The sequence below is a fragment of the Gobius niger genome (assembly GCF_951799975.1).
Source record: "Gobius niger genome assembly, chromosome: 4".
Classification (NCBI taxonomy): Eukaryota; Metazoa; Chordata; class Actinopteri; order Gobiiformes; family Gobiidae; genus Gobius; species Gobius niger.
The window spans coordinates 372,072-381,248 of record NC_136855.1 but is presented as its reverse complement, the minus strand read 5'-3'; the positions used below and the strand labels follow the sequence as shown (position 1 = coordinate 381,248).

Here is a 9,177-nt window from a genome sequence, read left to right as displayed (position 1 = left end):
AGAGGTCAGAGCTCCGCCTCCTCTGTGGGGGCGTGGTCAGAGGTCAGAGCTCCACCTCCTCTGTGGGGGCGTGGTCAGAGGTCAGAGCTCCACCTCCTCTGTGGGGGCGTGGTCAGAAGTGCGCGCTCCGCCTCCTCTGTGGGGGCGTGGTCAGAGGTCAGAGCTCCGCCTCCTCTGTGGGGGCGTGGTCAGAGGTCAGAGCTCCGCCTCCTGTGTGGGGGCGTGGTCAGAGGTCAGAGCTCCGCCTCCTGTGTGGGGGCGTGGTCAGAGGTCAGAGCTCCGCCTCCTCTGTGGGGGCGTGGTCAGAAGTGCGCGCTCCGCCTCCGCTGCTCCAGGATCCAGGACGCCGGGTTCATGTCCAGCTTCAGCATGTTGAGCACCCAGGGGTCCTGCTGCGCCCCCTGCAGGAACTCCTCCAGACTGATGTTTCCTGCGGGACAGAGGGCGGCCATGACACAAAGTACTTTCTCTTCAAATATCCTACAAAGTACATGAAGTACAATATAACTACTATTGAGGCGCCACACTGAGGCGCCACACTGAGGCGCGTTACCGTCGCCGTCGGCGTCCACGGCGCTCAGCAGCCGGTCCACCGCCTGGTCCACGGTCATGTCGCTGCGGTCCGTCTGACGGCCCCGCTTCACCCGGTAGATGCTCTGCAGGAACAGCAGGGGGCAGTGTTTAGAGCAGTACTACTACTGTATCAGGGCTGAGCACTGTGCTTCTGTCTAACCCCTGTGCCTCTGACTAACCCCTGTGCCACAGTCTAACCCCTGTGCCTCTGTCTAACCCCTGTGCCTCTGACTAACCCCTGTGCCTCTGTCTAACCCCTGTGCCTCAGTCTAACCCCTGTGCCTCTGTCTAACCCCTGTGCCTCTGACTAACCCCTGTGCCTCTGACTAACCCCTGTGCCTCTGTCTAACCCCTGTGCCTCTGTCTAACCCCTGTGCCTCTGTCTAACCCCTGTGCCTCTGTCTAACCCCTGTGCCTCTGTCTAACCCCTGTGCCTCTGTCTAACCCCTGTGCCTCTGACTAACCCCTGTGCCTCTGTCTAACCCCTGTGCCTCTGTCTAACCCCTGTGCCTCTGACTAACCCCTGTGCCTCTGTCTAACCCCTGTGCCTCTGTCTAACCCCTGTGCCTCTGACTAACCCCTGTGCCTCTGACTAACCCCTGTGCCTCTGACTAACCCCTGTGCCTCTGACTAACCCCTGTGCCTCTGACTAACCCCTGTGCCTCTGTCTAACCCCTGTGCCACAGTCTAACCCCTGAGCCTCTGACTAACCCCTGTGCCTCTGACTAACCCCTGTGCCACAGACTAACCCCTGTGCCACAGTCTAACCCCTGTGCCACTGTCTAACCCCTGTGCCTCTGACTAACCCCTGTGCCTCTGACTAACCCCTGTGCTTCTGACTAACCCCTGTGCCACAGTCTAACCCCTGTGCCTCTGACTAACCCCTGTGCTTCTGACTAACCCCTGTGCTTCTGACTAACCCCTGTGCCACAGTCTAACCCCTGTGCCTCTGACTAACCCCTGTGCCACAGACTAACCCCTGTGCCTCTGACTAACCCCTGTGCCACAGTCTAACCCCTGTGCCTCTGACTAACCCCTGTGCCTCTGACTAACCCCTGTGCCTCTGACTAACCCCTGTGCCTCTGACTAACCCCTGTGCCTCTGACTAACCCCTGTGCCTCTGACTAACCCCTGTGCCACAGTCTAACCCCTGTGCCACAGTCTAACCCCTGTGCCTCTGACTAACCCCTGTGCCTCTGACTAACCCCTGTGCCTCTGACTAACCCCTGTGCCACAGTCTAACCCCTGTGCCTCTGTCTAACCCCTGTGCCACAGTCTAACCCCTGTGCCTCTGACTAACCCCTGTGCCTCTGACTAACCCCTGAGCCTCTGACTAACCCCTGTGCCTCTGACTAACCCCTGTGCCACAGACTAACCCCTGTGCCTCTGACTAACCCCTGTGCCTCTGACTAACCCCTGTGCCTCTGACTAACCCCTGTGCCTCTGACTAACCCCTGTGCCTCTGTCTAACCCCTGTGCCTCTGTCTAACCCCTGTGCCTCTGACTAACCCCTGTGCCTCTGACTAACCCCTGTGCCTCTGACTAACCCCTGTGCCTCTGTCTAACCCCTGTGCCTCTGTCTAACCCCTGTGCCTCTGACTAACCCCTGTGCCTCTGACTAACCCCTGTGCCTCTGTCTAACCCCTGTGCCTCTGACTAACCCCTGTGCCTCTGACTAACCCCTGTGCCTCTGACTAACCCCTGTGCCACAGTCTAACCCCTGTGCCTCTGACTAACCCCTGAGCCTCTGACTAACCCCTGTGCCACAGACTAACCCCTGTGCTTCTGTCTAACCCCTGTGCCTCTGACTAACCCCTGTGCCTCTGTCTAACCCCTGTGCCTCTGACTAACCCCTGTGCCTCTGACTAACCCCTGTGCCACAGTCTAACCCCTGTGCCTCTGACTAACCCCTGAGCCTCTGACTAACCCCTGTGCCACAGACTAACCCCTGTGCTTCTGTCTAACCCCTGTGCCTCTGACTAACCCCTGTGCCTCTGTCTAACCCCTGTGCCACAGTCTAACCCCTGTGCCTCTGACTAACCCCTGTGCCTCTGACTAACCCCTGTGCCTCTGACTAACCCCTGTGCCTCTGACTAACCCCTGTGCTTCTGTCTAACCCCTGTGCCTCTGTCTAACCCCTGTGCCTCTGACTAACCCCTGTGCCTCTGACTAACCCCTGTGCCTCTGACTAACCCCTGTGCCTCTGACTAACCCCTGTGCCTCTGACTAACCCCTGTGCCTCTGACTAACCCCTGTGCTTCTGTCTAACCCCTGTGCCTCTGTCTAACCCCTGTGCCTCTGTCTAACCCCTGTGCCTCTGACTAACCCCTGTGCCTCTGACTAACCCCTGTGCCTCTGACTAACCCCTGTGCCTCTGACTAACCCCTGTGCCTCTGACTAACCCCTGTGCCTCTGACTAACCCCTGTGCTTCTGACTAACCCCTGTGCCTCTGTCTAACCCCTGTGCCTCTGACTAACCCCTGTGCCACAGTCTAACCCCTGTGCCACAGTCTAACCCCTGTGCCTCTGACTAACCCCTGTGCCACAGTCTAACCCCTGTGCTTCTGTCTAACCCCTGAGCCTCTGACTAACCCCTGTGCCTCTGACTAACCCCTGTGCCTCTGACTAACCCCTGTGCCTCTGACTAACCCCTGTGCCTCTGTCTAACCCCTGTGCTTCTGTCTAACCCCTGTGCCTCTGACTAACCCCTGTGCCTCTGACTAACCCCTGTGCCACAGTCTAACCCCTGTGCCTCTGACTAACCCCTGAGCCACAGACTAACCCCTGTGCCTCTGACTAACCCCTGTGCCACAGTCTAACCCCTGTGCCACAGTCTAACCCCTGTGCCTCTGACTAACCCCTGTGCCACAGTCTAACCCCTGAGCTTCTGACTAACCCCTGTGCCTCTGACTAACCCCTGTGCCTCTGACTAACCCCTGTGCCTCTGACTAACCCCTGTGCCTCTGACTAACCCCTGTGCCTCTGACTAACCCCTGTGCCACAGTCTAACCCCTGTGCCTCTGACTAACCCCTGTGCCTCTGACTAACCCCTGTGCCTCTGTCTAACCCCTGTGCCTCTGACTAACCCCTGTGCCTCTGACTAACCCCTGTGCCTCTGACTAACCCCTGTGCCTCTGACTAACCCCTGTGCCACAGTCTAACCCCTGTGCCACTGTCTAACCCCTGTGCCTCTGACTAACCCCTGTGCCTCTGACTAACCCCTGTGCCTCTGACTAACCCCTGTGCCTCTGTCTAACCCCTGAGCCTCTGACTAACCCCTGTGCCACAGTCTAACCCCTGTGCCTCTGACTAACCCCTGTGCCTCTGACTAACCCCTGTGCCTCTGACTAACCCCTGTGCCTCTGACTAACCCCTGTGCCTCTGACTAACCCCTGTGCCTCTGACTAACCCCTGAGCCTCTGACTAACCCCTGTGCCACAGTCTAACCCCTGAGCCTCTGACTAACCCCTGTGCCTCTGACTAACCCCTGTGCCTCTGTCTAACCCCTGTGCCTCTGACTAACCCCTGTGCCTCTGTCTAACCCCTGTGCCTCTGACTAACCCCTGTGCCTCTGTCTAACCCCTGTGCCTCTGACTAACCCCTGTGCCTCTGACTAACCCCTGTGCCTCTGACTAACCCCTGTGCCACAGTCTAACCCCTGTGCCACAGTCTAACCCCTGTGCCTCTGACTAACCCCTGAGCCTCTGACTAACCCCTGTGCCACAGTCTAACCCCTGTGCCACAGTCTAACCCCTGTGCCTCTGTCTAACCCCTGAGCCTCTGACTAACCCCTGTGCCACAGTCTAACCCCTGTGCCTCTGACTAACCCCTGTGCCTCTGACTAACCCCTGTGCCTCTGACTAACCCCTGTGCCTCTGACTAACCCCTGTGCCTCTGACTAACCCCTGTGCCTCTGTCTAACCCCTGTGCCTCTGACTAACCCCTGTGCCTCTGACTAACCCCTGTGCCTCTGACTAACCCCTGTGCCTCTGACTAACCCCTGTGCTTCTGACTAACCCCTGTGCCACAGTCTAACCCCTGTGCCTCTGTCTAACCCCTGTGCCTCTGACTAACCCCTGTGCCTCTGACTAACCCCTGTGCCACAGTCTAACCCCTGTGCCTCTGACTAACCCCTGTGCCACAGTCTAACCCCTGTGCCTCTGACTAACCCCTGTGCCTCTGACTAACCCCTGTGCCTCTGACTAACCCCTGTGCCTCTGACTAACCCCTGTGCCTCTGACTAACCCCTGTGCCTCTGACTAACCCCTGTGCCTCTGACTAACCCCTGTGCCTCTGTCTAACCCCTGTGCCTCTGACTAACCCCTGTGCCACAGTCTAACCCCTGTGCCTCTGTCTAACCCCTGTGCCTCTGTCTAACCCCTGTGCCTCTGACTAACCCCTGTGCCTCTGACTAACCCCTGTGCCTCTGTCTAACCCCTGTGCCTCTGACTAACCCCTGTGCCTCTGTCTAACCCCTGTGCCACAGTCTAACCCCTGTGCCTCTGACTAACCCCTGTGCCACAGTCTAACCCCTGTGCCTCTGACTAACCCCTGTGCCTCTGTCTAACCCCTGTGCCTCTGTCTAACCCCTGTGCCTCTGTCTAACCCCTGTGCCTCTGTCTAACCCCTGTGCCACAGTCTAACCCCTGTGCCTCTGACTAACCCCTGTGCCACAGTCTAACCCCTGTGCCACAGTCTAACCCCTGTGCCTCTGACTAACCCCTGAGCCTCTGACTAACCCCTGTGCCACAGTCTAACCCCTGAGCCTCTGACTAACCCCTGTGCCTCTGACTAACCCCTGTGCCTCTGTCTAACCCCTGTGCCTCTGACTAACCCCTGTGCCACAGTCTAACCCCTGTGCCTCTGACTAACCCCTGTGCCTCTGTCTAACCCCTGTGCCTCTGTCTAACCCCTGTGCCTCTGACTAACCCCTGTGCCTCTGACTAACCCCTGTGCCTCTGACTAACCCCTGTGCCACAGTCTAACCCCTGAGCCTCTGACTAACCCCTGTGCCTCTGACTAACCCCTGTGCCTCTGACTAACCCCTGTGCCACAGTCTAACCCCTGAGCCTCTGTCTAACCCCTGTGCCTCTGACTAACCCCTGTGCCACAGTCTAACCCCTGTGCCACAGACTAACCCCTGTGCCACAGTCTAACCCCTGAGCCTCTGACTAACCCCTGTGCCTCTGACTAACCCCTGTGCCACAGTCTAACCCCTGTGCCACAGTCTAACCCCTGAGCCTCTGACTAACCCCTGTGCCACAGACTAACCCCTGTGCCTCTGACTAACCCCTGAGCCTCTGACTAACCCCTGTGCCACAGACTAACCCCTGTGCCACAGTCTAACCCCTGTGCCTCTGACTAACCCCTGTGCCACAGTCTAACCCCTGTGCCTCTGACTAACCCCTGAGCCTCTGACTAACCCCTGTGCCACAGACTAACCCCTGTGCCACAGTCTAACCCCTGTGCCTCTGTCTAACCCCTGTGCCACAGTCTAACCCCTGTGCCTCTGACTAACCCCTGTGCCTCTGACTAACCCCTGTGCCACAGTCTAACCCCTGAGCCTCTGACTAACCCCTGTGCCTCTGACTAACCCCTGTGCCACAGACTAACCCCTGTGCCACAGTCTAACCCCTGTGCCACACACTGAGCACTCACGTCCATGATGGCTCGCAGCTCCTCGCGGTCCACGAAGCCGCTCCCGTCTTTGTCGTAGACTTTAAACGACCAGCGCAGTTTGTGCTCGAGACTCCCCCTAAAGACCAGGTTCAGCGCTGCCACGAACTCCAGGAAGTCGATGGTGTTGTCCTGGAGACAGAGGACACATGGCAGAGCTGGCACTTTTCCCCTCAATATTCCCACCATGTCACCATGTCATGTGACAACAGACGACTCAAACAACAACATTTCAGGCCTGTTTTAATGAGGGGGTGACAGAAACACATGCATAACCCCCCCCCCCTTTATAAACAGTTAAAGAGGTGAAGGATGTTTCTTACCCCGTTCTTGTCGAAGGCGCGGAACATGTTCTCGGCGTACTCCGAGGCCTCGCCCGTCGGGTCCACGCCGAAGAAGCGCTTGAACTCATGCAGGAAGAGCAGCCCGCTGGGACACTCCGTCACGAAGCGCCGGTACATGTCCTGCAGCGCCGCCACGTCCATGTGCTGCGGGTCCACCGGGGCCTCGGGGGCGTCGGGGTCCTCCGGGCGCTCCGTGTCCTGCGCCTGACCCATGGCTGCAGCTCCTCAGCCCACCAGCAGGGGCCGCTCCTCACCCACAGGCAGGGGCAGCTCCTCACTGTACAGGCAGGGGCCGCTCCTCACTGTACAGGCAGGGGCCGCTCCTCACTGTACAGGCAGGGGCCGCTCCTCACCCACCAGCAGGGGCAGCTCCTCACTGTACAGGCAGGGGCCGCTCCTCACCCCACCAGCAGGGGCAGCTCCTCACTGTACAGGCAGGGGCAGCTCCTCACCCACCAGCAGGGGCAGCTCCTCACCTACAGGCAGGGGCAGCTCCTCAGCCCACCAGCAGGGGCAGCTCCTCAGCCCACCAGCAGGGGCCGCTCCTCACCCACAGGCAGGGGCAGCTCCTCACCCACAGGCAGGGGCCGCTCCTCACCCACAGGCAGGGGCAGCGCCTCACCCACAGGCAGGGGCAGCTCCTCACCCACAGGCAGGGGCAGCTCCTCAGCCCACAGGCAGCTCCTCAGCCCACCAACATTGTTGTGACCATTGTGATGCACTCTTTGATAAGCTAGCGTTAGCTCAGCATTAGCTTCACCTTCCTGAGGGGATGGGTCGGTCCTGGAGGTCATGTGGAGCCTGAGGGAGAACAGAGCGACATGTTCATTAGAAAATGATTCAAACTAAGGATGTTTTAGACGAGTCCACACGATCCCTTTTGCCTCTTAGGGATTTGTATGTTGTTGCTGATGAAGCTGAAATGTAAAAACTGAGCACGGTGACGTTTAGCAGCAGTTTCAGAAGAAGCATCAGCTCAATAACATTCCAAAGTTGTTGTTCTCGAGCCTCTAATCAGCAGTGCAGAATAACTGTACGAGGGTTTTCTGATCATCAATGACCCTTTAACACGATGAGCAAACACAAAGTACCACTAGCACCTCTGCACCTCGGAGAGCTAGGAATGAGTTCAGACACATCAGTCACTAAGGCACAGGCCTCTCAAAGGAGAAGGAAGCCCTGGACTCTCCTGCTCTCGGTCATTAACCTCACGTCGCCTCCTGTGGCAGATTGACTCTCTCTCTGGCCCTGATTACCCAGCATGCCTCTGTCAGGGCTAATGTTTAAAATGTCTCTGGTCTAAACTCTGAGCCCTTTCCTCTCGGCAGGAGAAAAGGAGAGTTTGGTGGAATCGTCCTGAAATCCTCTCGTTAAGACTCTTCACCTGCTCCCGGATCCAGAACTCTGAACCTCTGAACCTCAGACCCTCAGACCCTCAGACCCTCAGACCCTTTAAAACCTCACACAGACCTCACTGTGGCCTCTCCCGGGGCTCCATGGTCGGCAGACGGTGGGGGCTCTGGGTCCTCGCTCGGCCTCCTGGTCCTGGTCCTGGTCCTGGTCCTGGCCCTGGTCCTGGTCCTGGTCCTGGTGCTGGTCCTGGCCCTGGTCCTGGTCCTGGTCCTGGTCCTGGTCCTGGCCCTGGTCCTGGTCCTGGTGTCGTCTGCTTTTATCTTCAGGGACTCTTTTATCGGCCGCAGATCTCCCTGGATTAAGGCGGGATTAAGGCGGGATTATCCAGCGGGAGTTTCCTCAGGTCTGATTTTGTTTATTCAGACGATCTCATTGGTCCAGAGATCGCCCTCAGGAGACACTTAGTCATCCGCCATTTTAGAGGTGTGGGCGCAGAGAGAGCAACATCAGCTGGAAACATCTGGAACCATCAGCTGGAAACATCAGCTGGAAACATCTGGAACCATCTGCTCCTTCTGTCCTGTCTGAGAGGCGGGTTTACAGACTTTAACCAATGCCTTTAACCATTAAAGGGACAGTGATGAGTCTGCACATCCACAGAAGAGACGATACTCATATATAGGCCCATGTTTTAAGTGATTTTTATTTAAAAGCTTCAACATAAAGAACACAAAATACACAATCGGTACTAAATACATGAGGGGGAGGGGGGGAGGGTCATGGTGTCAGTGTCTGAGGGGCTTAAAGTCCGTCTTAATCCGATTGTCTGAGCACATTCCTCATAACACAAGTCTCCACAGAGCAGCGGGACAATCTCCCTCTCCTCCTTAGATTATATATATATATATATGCATATATATATATATATATATATATATGTATATGCATATATATATATTTATATATATATATATATATATATATATATATATTCGGCCGGGCCTCGCTAGTCTCCACATTTGATATTCAGAGATTATGAGTGATTACAAAGAAATGTCCAACCCGTCACACAGTTCAGCTGTAGGCCAGTGGTTCCCAACCCATTCCAAAAACTATGGCCACTACAAATGAGTAAAAGAATGAAGGCAAAAAACAATTTCAAACAAACTGCAATTGGAGTGTTTGATGCACCCGTGCTCCTTTCTTATAAAGTACGACAATATTTTTGCTA

At 56.6% G+C, this 9,177-nt stretch overlaps 1 protein-coding gene across 1 annotated transcript; it reads right to left on the bottom strand.

The window, feature by feature from the left end:
- Positions 1-302: 302 nt before the first annotated feature.
- Positions 303-6,806, bottom strand: LOC306962373 (guanylyl cyclase-activating protein 2-like; the record flags this gene model as incomplete). Its single annotated transcript, XM_079555493.1, has 4 exons — positions 303-430; positions 554-656; positions 6,232-6,381; positions 6,573-6,806. 4 exons carry the CDS (start codon positions 6,804-6,806, stop codon positions 303-305), a joined length of 615 nt encoding a protein of 204 aa, XP_079411619.1.
- Between the last annotated feature and the right edge of the window lie 2,371 nt (positions 6,807-9,177).